The 15,698-nt window shown below is 44.6% G+C and overlaps 1 protein-coding gene across 1 annotated transcript; it reads right to left on the bottom strand.

The window, feature by feature from the left end:
- Positions 1-402: 402 nt before the first annotated feature.
- Positions 403-15,150, bottom strand: LOC135552016 (scinderin-like). The gene is made up of 16 exons (XM_064983361.1): positions 14,858-15,150; positions 12,302-12,456; positions 11,489-11,650; positions 10,781-10,930; positions 10,460-10,552; positions 10,247-10,379; positions 10,034-10,122; positions 6,200-6,415; positions 5,824-5,945; positions 5,625-5,715; positions 4,206-4,376; positions 3,778-3,955; positions 3,134-3,255; positions 2,951-3,028; positions 2,795-2,855; positions 403-975 (listed from the first exon to the last, which is right to left on the bottom strand). The coding sequence occupies exons 1-16, from the start codon at positions 15,048-15,050 to the stop codon at positions 806-808; spliced, it is 2,184 nt and encodes a 727-aa protein (XP_064839433.1). The 5' UTR covers positions 15,051-15,150; the 3' UTR covers positions 403-805.
- Positions 15,151-15,698: the final 548 nt, after the last annotated feature.

Below are 15,698 nucleotides of genomic sequence, written 5' to 3' on the forward strand. Positions count from 1 at the left end.
ATCGCATGCTCAATTTACTAGTGATAGTTATGTCTCTCATTGGAAAGCCTAGGTCTTTCTTTTGATATTCTAAAGTGACCAAAATGACTTTTTCAGGTACTCGAATATTGTAGGATATGAATTACAAGTTAATTTTACAGGCTACACAGGAGGCCAAGGTTTGAGATGAAGACAAGACACTCGAGCTAATACATTTTTAATCATGTATTAGCCCATCTTGAGTTCATTTGATTGTCCATCGTGGTTAGACTTTTAGCCTGGTAATTACCAGACTGATTTGCGAACCATTCATGTAAGCTCGCGAGATCAGGCGGCTTTCGAGGCTCGGTTAGACTCGAGGACAAAACAACTATGTAATTCTCTTTCTCGGTGTGAGTTCATGCAAATAACTCTCAGAAGGCGTTATGCATTTTCTATCAGAGTTTTTAATGACAAAAGCATTCAATCTTCCATACTCGCCAACACACAAATTACAAACCTCTTATTGGCATTTTTGTTTTTATAGAGCAAATAGCAATACTTATTTCCAGACGTAGCCCAAATGTAAAGATCTGCATTAAAATTAACATCATATATCTTATATATCATATATACTTTTTGGTCTTTTGTCTTTGGAACAAAAACAACGCAGATGTCCAAGCAGTACACATCATCTGTGGTTAACACTAGTCCCTGAAGGTCAAGCTAACCCTCCTTTCACGCTAGTATTTGTAAACCCTCTACTGAATACAGAGGGAATGTTATAACTATTAGAACTGTCTAAACTGTGTTATAATTGTGTTATAACTTTTGGGATTCATTGATGCTAAATATGCAGTGTCTTCATGGTCCTGGCCATGGTGTCTGAGTCCCAGCGTGCCACGTCCCACCCCAGGAACCACCCTGTGAAGGTGGGGGGCTCATGACCCTGCTTCACCACCACTATGGAGGTCCTCTTATCCCGACCGCCCGGATCCGTCTCGATGTATGTCTTGGCTGTAAGGAAGGGAGCACATAGATGTTATCAATGGGATAAACCATAGAAAAGTGGGTGTTCACACTTCTTATATATTAAAGGTATATACATTATATATATATATATATATATATATATATATACATACACACTGCTAAAAAATAAATAAAGGGAACACTAAAATAACACATCCTAGATCTGAATGAATGAAATAGTTATTAAATATTTTTTTTCTTTACATAGTTGAATGTGCTGACAACAAAATCACACAAAAATGATCAATGGAAGTCAAATTTATCAACCCATGGAGGTCTGGATTTGGAGTCACACTCAAAATTAAAGTGGAAAACCACACTACAGGCTGATCCAACTTTGATGTAATGTCTTTAAAACAAGTCAAAATGAGGCTCAGTAGTGTGTGTGGCCTCCACGTGCCTGTATGACCTCCCTACAACGCCTGGGCATGCTCCTGATGAGGTGGTGGATGGTCTCCTGAGGGATCTCCTCCCAGACCTGGACTAAAGCATTCGCCAACTCCTGGACAGTTTGTGGTGCAACGTGGCGTTGGTGGCTGGAGCGAGACATGATGTCCCAGATGTGTTCAATTGGATTCAGGTCTGGGGAACGGGCAGGCCAGTCCATAGCATCAATGCCTTCTTGCAGGAACTGCTGACACACTGCAGCCACACGAGGTCTAGCATTGTCTGGCATTAGGAGGAACCCAGGGCCAACCGCACCAGCATATGGTCTCACAAGGGGTCTGAGGATCTCATCTCGGTACCTAATGGCAGTCAGGCTACCTCTGGCAAGCACATGGAGGGCAGTGCGATCCCCCAAATAAATGCCATCCCACACCATGACTGACTCACCGCCAAATCGGCCATGCTGGAGGATGTTGCAGGCAGCAGAACGTTCTCCACGGCGTCTCCAGACTCTGTCACATGCTCAGTGTGAACCTGCTTTCATCTGTGAAGAGCACAGGGCGCCAGTGGCGAATTGGCCAATCTTGGTGTTCTCTGGCAAATGCCAAACGTCCTGCACGGTGTTGGGCTGTAAGCACAACCCCCACCTGTGGACATCGGGCCCTCATACCACCCTCATGGAGTCTGTTTCTGACCGTTTGAGCAGACACATGCACATTTGTGGCCTGCTGGAGGTAATTTTGCAGGGCTCTGGCAGTGCTCATCCTTGCACAAATGCGGAGGTAGCAGTCCTCCTGCTGGGTTGTTGCCCTCCTACGGCCTCCTCCACGTCTCCTGATGTACTGGCCTGTCTCCTGGTAGCGCCTCCATGCTCTGGACACTACGCTGACAGACATAGCAAACCTTCTTGCCACAGCTCGCATTGATGTGCCATCCTGGATGAGCTGCACTTCCTGAGCCACTTGTATGGGTTGAAGACTCCGTCTCATGCTTCTACTAGTGTGAAAGCACCGCCAGCATTCAAAAGTGACCAAAACATCAGCCAGGAAGCATAGGAAATGAGAAGTGATCTGTGGTCCCCACCTGCAGAACCACTCCTTTATTGGGGGTGTCTTGCTAATTGCCTATAATTTCCACTTGTTGTCTATTCCATTTGCACAACAGCATGTGAAATGTATTGTCAATCAGTGTTGCTTCCTAAGTGGACAGTTTGATTTCACAGAAGTGTGATTGACTTGGAGTTACATTGTGTTGTTTAAGTTTTCCCTTTATTTTTTTGAGCAGTGTATATATATATATATATATATATACACACATATATATTATACATATATGTATTATAGTAAACTATATGTTAAATGTACTACAAAAAATTAATTACCCCATATACACACACAAGGCATAGACCAAAACTCACCTGATTTTACAGATTCAGTTCTCTCAACTTCATTGGCATCTTTGCCAATCCAGATAAACACCTATCGCAAAAAAATAACATCAATGTAGTTCAACATCCATAGAGTTAGAAATGGGCTGAAAATTGTCATTTGAGGATATGTAACAAGCTCCATACCTGATCCCAGACGTCCAACAGCATGACGTCATCCTCTGCTAGATCCTCCTGACTGAACTCCCCTGGAACCTCCTCAATCTGAAAGCAGTATTTGTCATCTATCTATTTGAGTGAGTGAGTAAGTGTGTGAGTGAGTGAGTGAGTGAGTGAGGGAGTGAGTGAGTGAGTGTGTGTGGTACTCACGATGAACCTGCCAGTCTTGTTGGAGCAGGCGAACAGGCGAGGTTGTTGAGTGAGGCTCTTACTCGCCAGTCTCTCTGATGTCTGGTAGTCCTTCTTTCCCCCTAACGCTGCCCAGAGGTCCGCTACAACCAAACAAAACAAATCTGCTTGGGTTTCTTTGCATCTTGAACTTGTGATATACATTTTAGGACTAAAAACCTCAAACTTGTCAATCTGTCTGAAGACTTTCCTTGTGTCAGTGTTCCCCCTGGTGACTTTCCTGAGTACTACATCACATCGCATCTCATTTTCATTTTATTTTACCTTTATTTGACTAGGCATGTCAGCTAAGAAAAAAAATCTTATTTTCAATGACAGCCTAGGAACAGTGAGTTAAAGGCCTTGTTCAGGTGGAGAACAACAGATATTTAACTTGTCCGCTCTGGGATTTGATCCTTCCAGTTACTAGTCCAACGCTCTAACCACTAGGCTACCTGCCGCCCCTCATAAAGCTTCTCGGAGTAGAACTTCTGATCTAATATCCAGAACCCGTCCATATTATTCATTATGAACTAAAAAGGAAAACTAATACCACATTAGCACTCCTTCCCTGAGACGTTTTATGAACATGAGCCCAGGCCGAGGAATCTGTATGATATTCTCACCTGGTTCCTGTCCCTCTACGATGCGTTGCGTCTGACACTTCAGCACCTGACTCAGGTACTGGGCCCCCCGCTCTTCGTCCTCGCTGGCGCCCTTACCCACCCACAGGTAGCTCCCCCCCGAGGGCAGCTTCAGCAGGTATGCGTCGTTAGAGTTCAGGCTGCCAGCCTCCGCATCCACCTGCCACAACACACACACACACAACAGACAATGCAACTGGGATCTAGTGGTGAGCAAATGCTGACCTCCAGTCTAGATGATAGGAAATGACAAATGAGCATTGAAAATGCCAATGCAAAAAAACTCAAATTTAGCAATAATCAGTGCCTTTTCACAATATAGTGTGAAAACTGCATTTATGTGTGTTTACCTTGCATCTCTGCCAATCAAACAACCATAGGTGTGTGTCTGTGTGAGAGAATATCCTTACCTCTGCGATGCGTGTGATGGTGCCCAGGTTACGTCGGACCTGAAACAGGCGTGTGGGGGCTGCAGGTGCCTGGCCTCCGATGCGTGAGGTACCATTCTTATACACGATGAGGGGTTTGGCTTTGAACAGACTCAGGAGATGGGCAGGCTCTTTTCCTTGGGATACTCTCACCTAGGAAACCAAAAGAGAGTATTAACGCATATCAAATTTGGTACAGGAGCTCATGGATAGCAAAGCCATAGCTGGAGGGCCAGGTAGAAAACTATGCTGTAGACAACCACTAGGGGGCACCATAACACGGCAAACACAGTGGAAGATTCTCATTTGGGCAAAATACCGTTATCTATCCTCTGTGACCCAGAAACCGATAAGTGGCCGAGTGGTTGAGGAAAGTGTCAATTCGTTAGTAGGCGAACAAAGGAGTCTGCTCCCTCTTCGATGGCCTCCTTCGGCAGCGGATGCACAAGAGTGTCCTCTCGGCAGGTAGCGCAGAAGGGTTTTATAATCTGCCACACCCACTTTGAATCAGATGTTTTTTTCAAAGGAGAAAAACATGTACACATTTAAAAACTATACTCTACTTATCTATAAACTGTCTGCCACAACTATCTCCATTTGTTTTAATCACTTTACACATTTATTTGGGTATTCCACCCCTGTAAACGCATTTCGAGAGTTTGGGACTATAAGATTGTATCTGCATTTTTGTCTAAATGTTGTTATTGACATAGCCTTGTTCTGTTCAATGTTCTCTACCTATATAGTACTCTAAATACCCCAAATCATGTTGTTGTTGTTATTTCAAAAGAATACAAGATAAACATCGTGGACACCATTCAAACCATTGAGGGATCAGAACTTGAATTATCTTAGAATCATATTTTTCCACATTGAACCTTTTAGTCCCAAGCTCTCGATTTGCCTGATGAGGCACGAGTGGAGAAGGAGATTCTCATTTCATACAAGCGCATTTGTTTCCACGTTTCCTCTCCTTGGTTACCTTTGACCTTTTTAAAAAAAGAGGTGAGGAGAGGATGGAGGAGTTAGTAAAACCAATTGAGAATCTCCCAGCGGCACCCTGAGCTAACAGTTTATCATAAAACATTGAATCAGATAATGAGATACCAACTTCACAACCAGATAAAATATTTCATCATGCCCCGTAGGCATGGAGTAAACCCTAATGAAACAATCAAATTAGGGAATTTAATACACTATGGGCTGGAGAGAAAAACCTCTAGTATCACACTTTCCAACTGTGATCTAAAAAAAAGGTTTAAAACTTTCTACAGCTTTTCCACATTTCCACCGAGAAGTAGTGTGTGTGTTTTTCGGAGGGGTTGGGATAAAGCACATCAACTGGATATCTGTGGACATTGGACAATAAGAGATCCTCAACTTAATTTGGGTTAGACTTACCTGAACTGCATTCCCACCCAGAGAGCGATCGAGCTCCACAGTTAGGAAGGCAGAAGCTGTGAGCTCATCTAGAGTGCTGCTAGCCCCCTGCCTGTCACAGGAAGTATAGGGATCAATCAATTAATTCATCAATCAATCCATCAAACCAATCAACCAATCAATCTAATTGAATATATAAGTACAGGTCTACCAGACTCACCAGGTGTAGATGATCTGTCCTCTCATATATGTATAGAGGATGATGTAACAGTCTCCTCCATAGAACTGACCAAACGTCTTTGGGTCAACTGGGACTCGACCACTGCTCTCCACTCTGAAGATCTGGAACATGAAACATGCATCTGGCTTGCCATTCTACTATCAGTTGTTTACAATCCATGTGATTGGAATTGTCAGTTGAATAAAACACCTGACTCATTTTTAGATGAGCACATTTCCTTATTCACTGCTCGTAATGCTTGCGTAATGAGGAACCTTGCCTGATACCTGAAGGCCTGTGTTAGCTCCCTGATCTATTGCTTAGACCTTAGCTCAGCGGGCTAACAGTCTTGTGGCAGTAACACATGGTTCTGTACCTGAGTGTCTCCTGTGCCGTCATCCACCATGTTATAATGGGCTGCCATGCCCTGGGACTCATGGAGTTTGGAGGCATCGAACTCCACCTGACGTATCTTTGCGATCCTCTCGGTCACAAAGACCTTCCCAAACCCTTCGCTCTGGTTTTTATCCCTCCAGCCCTGGAAGAAATGCCTGAAGATGGGAGTCTCCCCACCTTCTGGGAGTACCTGGATCTGGAGATAGAGGAGTTGTTTCTATGAATGTCAGGTTTCGGGATCAACTCTCCTTCAGTCCTGATTAAGACAGCGGCGCAGAAGAGGATGGCTGACGTTTTACATGCTCCTAACCAATTGTGCTATTTTGTAATTTTTTGCCTTGTTTGTAACTTATTTTTAAACTTATTTTGTACATAATGTTGCTGCCACCGTCTCTTATGACCAAAAATAACTTCTGGACATCAGAACAGCGATTACTCACCACAAACTAGTAGAATCTTTTTTCTTTAACGAGTCTGACGAGAAGGATATACTGCTCTTCTGGGAACAGGCCCAGATCCCCATCATTTGCGTAAAGAAAAGAGGACGCAGATCTGGCTGCCTTCTGAGAATCGGTAACGGGACATTAAGAACTGTCATATCTTATGTTTCACCGAGTCGTGCCTGAATGTCAACACAGATAATATGGAGCTGGCGGGATTTTCCATACACCTGCTGAACAGAGAAGCTAGGTCTGGTAAGACGAGGGGTGGGGGTGTGTGTCTTTTTTGTCAATAACAGCTAGCCCAGACTGGAATATGTTCCGGGATTCATCCAATGTCATTGAGGAGTATACCACCTCAGTCATCGGCTTCATCAATAAGTGCATTGACGACGTCATCCCCACAGGGACTGTACGTACATATTCCAACAAGAAGCCATGGACCAGTATCCCTTCTTTCTTTTCTCTCCAAAACTCTTGAACGTGCCGTCCTTGGCCAGCTCTCCCGCTATCTCTCTCAGAATGACCTTCTTGATCCAAATCAGTCAGGTTTCAAGACTAGTCATTCAACTGAGACTGCTCTTCTCTGTATCACGGAGGCGCTCTGCACTGCTAAAGCTAACTCTCTCTCCTCTGCTCTCATCCTTCTAGACCTATCGGCTGCCTTCGATACTGTGAACCATCAGATCCTCCTCTCCACCCTCTCCGAGTTGGGCATCTCCAGCGCGGCCCACGCTTGGATTGCGTCCTACCTGACAGGTCGCTCCTACCAGGTGGCTTGGCGAGAATCTGTCTCCTCGCCACGCGCTCTCACCACTGGTGTCCCCCAGGGCTCTGTTCTAGGACCTCTCCTATTCTCGCTATACACCAAGTCACTTGGCTCTGTCATAACCTCACATGGTCTCTCCTATCATTGCTATGCAGACGACACACGATTAATCTTCTCCTTTCCCCCTTCTGATGACCAGGTGGCGAATCGCATCTCTGCATGTCTGGCAGACATATCAGTGTGGATGACGGATCACCACCTCAAGCTGAACCTCGGCAAGACGGAGCTGCTCTTCCTCCCGGGGAAGGACTGCCCGTTCCATGATCTCGCCATCGCGGTTGACAACTCCATTATGTCCTCCTCCCAGAGCGCTAAGAACCTTGGCGTGATCCTGGACAACACCCTGTCGTTCTCAACTAACATCAAGGCGGTGGCCCGTTCCTGTAGGTTCATGCTCTACAACATCCGCAGAGTACGACCCTGCCTCACACAGGAAGCGGCGCAGGTCCTAATCCAGGCACTTGTCATCTCCCGTCTGGATTACTGCAACTCGCTGTTGGCTGGGCTCCCTGCCTGTGCCATTAAACCCCTACAACTCATCCAGAACGCCGCAGCCCGTCTGGTGTTCAACCTTCCCAAGTTCTCTCACGTCACCCCGCTCCTCCGCTCTCTCCACTGGCTTCCAGTTGAAGCTCGCATCCGCTACAAGACCATGGTGCTTGCCTACGGAGCTGTGAGGGGAACGGCACCGCAGTACCTCCAGGCTCTGATCAGGCCCTACACCCAAACAAGGGCACTGCGTTCATCCACCTCTGGCCTGCTCGCCTCCCTACCACTGAGGAAGTACAGTTCCCGCTCAGCCCAGTCAAAACTGTTCGCTGCTCTGGCCCCCCAATGGTGGAACAAACTCACTCACGACGCCAGGACAGCGGAGTCAATCACCACCTTCCGGAGACACCTGAAACCCCACCTCTTCAAGGAATACCTAGGATTGGATAAAGTAATCCTTCTCACCCCCCCCCCTTAAATTATTTAGATGCACTATTGTAAAGTGGCTGTTCCACTGGATGTCAGAAGGTGAATTCACCAATTTGTAAGTCGCTCTGGATAAGAGCGTCTGCTAAATGACTTAAATGTAAATGTAAATGTAAATGATTACAGGCAACATCCGCATCGAGCTAAAGGCTAAAGCTGGCGCTTTCAAGTAGCGTGACACTAATCCCACTATGCCCTCAGACGAACCATCAAACAAGCAAAGCGTCAATACATGATTAAGATTGAATCCTACTACACCGGCTTTGACTCTCATCGGATGTGGCAGGGCTTGAAAACAATTATGGACTGCAAAGGGAAACACAGACGTGAGCTGACCCAGTGACGCAAGCCTACCAGACGAGCTAAATGCTTTTATGCTCACTTCGAGGCAAGCAACACTGAAGCATCATCGAGAGCACCAGCTGTTCTGGATGTCTATGTGATAACGCTCTCGGTAGCCGATGTGAGCAAGACCTTTAAACAGGTCAACATTCACAAAGCCGCAGGGTCAGATGGATTACCAGAACGTGTACTCAAATCATGCGCGGACCAACTAGCAAGTGTCTTCACTGACATTTTCAACCTCTGACTGAGTCTGTAATACCTACATGTTTCAAGTAGACTACCATAGTTCCTGTGCCCAAGGAAGCGAAGGTAACCTGCCCAAATGATTACCGCCCTTTGGCACTCACGTCGGTAGCCATTAAGTGCTTTGAAAGGCTGGTCATGGCTCACATAAACAGCATCCTCCTGGATACCCTAGACCCATTCCAATTTGCATACCGCCCCAACAGATCCACAGATGACGCAATCTCACTCGCACTCCACATTGCCCTTTCCCACCTGGACAAAAGGAACACCTGACTACAGCTCAGCGTTTAACACCATAGTGCCCACGAAGCTCATCACTAAGCTAAGGACCCAGGGACTAAACACTTCCCTCTGCAACTGGATCCTGGACTTCCTGACGGGCCGCCCCCAGGTGGTTAGGGTAGACAACAACACGTCTGCCATGCGGGTCCTCAACACTGGGGCCCCTCAGGGGTGTGTACTTAGTCCTTTCCTGTACTCCCTGGTCACCCACGACTGCGTGGCCAAACACGACTCCAACACCATCATTAAGTTTGCTGTTGACACAACAACGATAGGCCTGATCACCGACAACAATGAGACAGCCTATAGGGAGGAGGTCAGAGAACTGGCAGTGTGGTCAGAGAACTGCCCCACCCCCATTTGTTTAGTACACTGCTGCTACTCGCTGTTTATTATCTATGCATAGCCACTTCACCTCTACCTACATGTACAAATTATTATTTACTTGAGTTCATTTGGTAAATATTTTCTTAACTCTTCTTGAACTGCACTGTTGGTTAAGGGCTTGTATGTAAGCATTTCACGGTAAGGTCTAGACTTGTTGAATTCGGTGCATGTGACAAATGAAGTTTGATTTGATCAGTTTAGCAGGTCATGAACTGACATAGACTGATATTGGAGTCACAAGTTATTCCAATCAAAAGATCCAATCAAAGCAGTTATGACTGACGCTATATGGATGATAATGAGCATGAACCTGTGTGTTAGGTGGGTAGCCCATCTGCTTGATGAAGCCCTCAGCAGTCTTCATGGCAGTCTTCCTCTCACTGGGGTTGGCGTTACGGCCTTTATGGGTGATGATGGAAGATTCATGCAGAAGAAGAGGTACAAAAAAGATGGGAGGTACTAAAGGATGAGGGGATGAATTTAGATGGCCAAGATAAGCATGTGTATCAGTTTAAATACGTACCTTTCCAGACAAAGATCATTTTGCTCTTCTCGTGGTCCAGGATGAAGCACTCGTCAGACAGCAGATGGCTCTGAGAGAACGGGTTCTCCTCTGAGACTAGGGTCACCTGCATTTCTCCGGACGCATCAGAAACCTGAAAGGAACAACAGCGAGATGAGTGTGTGTGAGTGTGTGTGAGTGTGTGTTAGAGTGTGTATAGATTATGTACCGTACCATGTAGAGTTTGGCCATCTTCCTGTTGGAGATATCTGCCATCATATCGTCATTGTCATCACCTTCTGGTAGATCTGGCTTGTTGCCAAGTACCTGTTAAAGTTGACCGGTAAAAACACAAAGACAAAAAAGACCAAGATAATATTGACTTGTGTTAATGGAGATAGCAAAATGATAGTGTACAGAACGGGATTATTTAACTGTCTTACAGTTAAGTGCCTGCAGTAATTCAAGATTAATGTCCATTCAAGAGTGCAAATTTTAGACTAGGGAATGAAAGTTCAATATTGTAAAAATACATATTGAATTAGCATCTGTCACCTCAGTTAACTCAGGCGGCTCGCTCCACTCTTCCACGACAACCAGCTTTGCTCGGCCATTCCTCTCATTGTCCCGGATACTGGCAGCCACCTGTGCTGCCTTCAGGCGCTCAAATTTGTTGCACTCTGAACCGCACCACTGGTAGATAACCTATAGACAGGTAACAGGTACGGTTCATTTGAAAGAAGGTTGTTGCTCACTTTATAAAGTTCCAGGTGCATACAGGCGTTTAGCTTCGAGGGATTACTAACACTATGCTGGGGCCAGCAGATGTAAGAGAACAGTACAGCTTTTAGATTTAGTTTGGTAAACATTAGGACACCTTGTATATCAAATGATCTGATACATAAACCCACCTCAAGTCAACATACCGTAGGCCTACATATTTAAGGAGAACTCAAGCCGAACAGTTAATATTTGACTTTCAACAGAATTTGAAGTTTGACTGGACAATGTGTCTGTTTTCTCAGGAAGGTGACAGTCAAACAAATGAACTGTTGTTATAGGGTGACTGAGGGCACTACCATCTGTGCCATACAAGTGGCAGAGGCAGTGTTCCCAACATAGACACTATATCATTGATACATGTTCTATATCTATATGGTATACTCTCACATAGAGGGAGGCTAAAGTACAATCTACTGATCTGTCGATCCATCGATGAGTCAATTAGTCAATCAGTAGATCAATCAATCAATCAAAACTTACTGCTCCAAGGTCCACGATGAAGCAGTCCCCTGTGTTGAAGCTGGACCAGTTGAGGGTGACCTCAGTTGCCCTGACGACGCGGCGACCTTTGATATGGAATAGTCTCAGAGCTGACAGGTCGTTGGTGACCACGTGATGGAACCCAGAGGCCACGCCTCCAGCCTAAAATAGAACAGGATAGAATAGAAAAAATGGAGTAGATCAGGATAAAATTGAATACGTCATTGCTCCCAAGAGGGAATTTGTCTTGCTCAGTTTAAAAGCAATACAAGATGTAGATGTACATAGCATACATCACATACAAAAGAAGATACAGAGTTACATAGTACCCAACACAAACTTCCCTGAAACAACATATAAAAGGCAACGTCAGAGCCTATGAGCCTGTGAGGTTGAACAAGGTTAGAATGTCAAGTTGTTCCTTCTAGTGATTGGGCAATATTTAGGAAAATTAAGAAAGGTTCAGAACCAAGAAAAACAAACAATGTGAGGATCAGGCATAACTGTTTTTCCTTTTCATCTGCACACCAGGTTCCCTTACCATCCCATGAGTCAGTGTTGCTGCCCATGGTCAGGACCAAACAAAACATTTCAACAAGTGTTTATTTTATAGCAGACCTCCAGAGTATGATGCCCAGGGTCCGAAATGTGGCAAATGGAATGAATGTTCACTGCTAAAAATAAGGGTGCTTTTTTTGGTTCAATATAACACCATATCTTCTAGTAGTAAATAACAGTAAGACAGATACAGGAACAAATATAATATTAGTGGAATAAACTGAAATAAAATGCATCAGTAAGACAATATTGTACTTTATATGTGATGCCTCCCTTGAAGTAGCGTGTGAAGGCGGTGGACTCGAACCCCTGCAGTTCTCGGTACTGGACAGGCTTCCCTCCTAGGAAATCATCCAGCTGAACAGTAAAGATGGCCGCCGCCGTGCTCTCGTCCTGGCTGCACTCCTTACCTGAGGAGAGAACATGAGTGGTACAGTACTTATATACAATGTGATAAATGTTAGCATGAAATGAGAGAGTATTCAAGTTTAGACAAAGGAACTTAAGCACAATGTTCATTCTTATGAGTCAAACTGCCTAGCTGATGTTATCACTGTGATGTTCATAGTATGCTTTATTTTCACATTGTGTGGCGTGGTCCTGTTTGTTCACATCTTTTTTGTCACCCTTGCAGATAGATAGCTTGGCAATAATAATCACACTGGTGATGCGGTTTTCACTCTCAAACAGAATCTAACAGCCTTGCGTGTTGCCATTGTACATTTCTGGGTAACTGCTGCTGCTGCACAACACAACAGTGGTTTAACACCTATCTCAAGGCCTTCAGACTGTTAAACAGCCACCCCTAACACAGAGATGATGCTGCCTGGGTACAGACTTGAAATCATTGGCCACTTGAATAAATTGATCGCTAGACACTTTCATAATGCCACTTCAGTAATGTTTACATATCTTGCATTAGTCATTTCATATGTTTATACTATATTTTATACCATTCTATTGCATCTTTCCTATGCCGCTCTGTCATTGCTCATCCATATGTTTATATGTATATGTTTTTATTAGGTAGTTGTTGTGGAATTGTGAGAATACAGTGTTAGATATTGCTGCACTGTCTGAAATAAAGGCACAAGCATTTCGCTACAGTCGCAATAACATCTGCTAACCGTGTGTATGTGACCAATGCAATTGGATTTGATTTGAAGAGCTGAAACCCTGTCAGTGGTACCTTGTAGGCCTGATGAGGTAAACAGTCCAAGTCATACCTACTATTTTGGTGTGACTAACATAGTTAGACATTAGCTAGCAGTCTATGACATGTTGCCATTCTAACTTAGTGAGTGACTGAATGAAGGAACTGAGGGAAGAAAGCATAGTGTGAAAGAAACCCTTTAGGGGTCCATTAGCGTGTTTAGTGGTTAATGATTAATGATGGGGGGGGGGATGAAGGAGGAGAGGAAAGAGGAAGGGTGGAAGAAAGAGAGAGAGAGAGGGTGTGGGAGAGAGAGACAAAAATATATGATTATGTGTCAAGGAAGGAAGCTGGAGTTACAGATCAGTAGCCTCGACTTGCATGGTTCAGTCATCGCAACACAAAACTAACAGTACTTTCAGGTACAATGGGTGTACTCTGAGGCAGCTGAACAGAGAAGTTACTCAAAGGTTAATGAAAAGGCGTGATCATTTTCCCAGATTAGGTGTGGAACGGGGACTGATATAGTTTACGACCACTGCTGAGAATGACCGTATCTTATCCGGGAAGATTCATGATCGTCAATCACCCCACCCAGATAGTCACTTTCATTTTTTACTTCAGGCAAAAAAATCTGTATTCAGCTCAGCTGATGACAAGATCGGCTGACTTGCTTCTGCTTTACTTCTCTGTACACTAAGACAACAGCACTTCGAGACCTCACAGTTGTGAAACGTTACGAAACGTCACTCACACACAGGGATGGAAATGAAGCTAGCCCATTAACTCATTGCCAGTACTTTTCAGACAGGGCTAGTACAAAATGTGCCCAACTAGCTACCCGGCTATTGACATTTTGTCTTTTCAAACATCGCATGGCATTTAGATCCGGGCTCTGACAAAGGCCTTGAGGCCTATACGTAAGACTGGCTGTCCAGTGCCCAAAATCCTTCTGTTCCATCCCTGCTCACACACGATCATCCACAAAGAGCAGAGGCATTCTACTGTTAGGTTGACATGGGATCTTTCAGAGTAGGTGCAGGCCAGCAATGCCAAATAATAGTGATTATTTAATCCATTTCTCAACTATCTTTTTTGTGTGTTTTTTTAGTTTAATTTCTTTCTTTTTTTACCCCTTTTTCTCCCCAATTTCGTGGTATCCAAATGTTTAGTAGCTACTATCTTGTCTCATCGCTACAACTCCCGTACGGGCTCGGGAGAGACGGTTGAAAGTCATGTTTCCTCTGATACACGACCCAACCAAGCCCAACACGACCCAACACAGCGCCATCCAACCCGGAAGCCAGCCGCATCAATGTGTCCGTGTTCTTCTCCTATATGAATACATCTACTCAGATATGATCCTATGATGAAGGGAATGTGTTATAACACTGTTGGTATATTATGTCCTTTGATGCTAAGTTATTTTAGCTATTGCCAATGTATTTATTAATGTTAATGAGAAAGTTCTGAGAATATTATGCCATGGATTCCAGCCTGTAGTTATAAAACGTGAACGTCTATGACGCTCTCCCCACATGTATTCACGTTGATCTCTAAGGATCCATAACCCTCCGTCAGTAAACATATCATCCAACGTGTGACATGTTGTGTGGAAGAGCCTGAGGAAACACACTCACTCATTCACTCCGACTCACCCAGCCAGAAGTGCAGGTCGTAGAAGCAGCTATCCCGCTGTTTGACGGTATGGAGGACCACGTACGCGTCCCCAACATAGAAGCTCCCATGCAGGTTCTCAGGCACAGGGACCAGCTCAATCTTCTCTATCCTCCATATCTGGAGACCGGCTGCCCTGCCTGCCTTGTCAAACTCCCTGTGGTAGAGCACCATGGTTCCTCTGGTTGTCTGGTGGCAGACGGGCGACGGCTGGATGTGGATCCCTGGTGTGGTGAGAAGAGTATGAGGTGAGAGCGAGGCACAGACTGCTGCTCTGTTCTCTGTCTGGTCCAGGGGAGGAGTGAGTCAATAGCAGCAGTGTGCAGGGCTCTAAGGCTGAGGTTGAGGCTGAGAGAGGGTGGGTGTGTCTTAGAAGCGGCCAAAGTACACACACAATTCGTGCGCACACACACACACACACACACACACAATCTTTTCATTACACCTACATATTACTGTCTCTATCCATGCTCAATATTTCCAAAATCCCCTTGGAAAAGCGCTCAGAGTAAAGGTTCTGCTATAATAACTTTATTACATCATAATATTAGGCTTCAAATAACTTGCATTCAGATCAGGTCAACAGAGATGTTTATCTTGTAGTTTCAACAGTGCTCAGCAGATCAAATAAAATTACATTTATCACATGCGCCGAATACAACATGTGTAGACCCTACCTCGAAATGCTTACTTACAAACCTTAACCAACAATGCAGTTTAAAAAATAGAGGTAAGTGAATATTTACTAAATAAACTAAGTAAAACATTTCATAAAAAGTAACACAATAAAATGACGTAACAATAACGAGGCCATATATACAG

The sequence above is a fragment of the Oncorhynchus masou genome, chromosome 13, assembly GCF_036934945.1.
Source record: "Oncorhynchus masou masou isolate Uvic2021 chromosome 13, UVic_Omas_1.1, whole genome shotgun sequence".
NCBI lineage: Eukaryota > Metazoa > Chordata > Actinopteri > Salmoniformes > Salmonidae > Oncorhynchus > Oncorhynchus masou.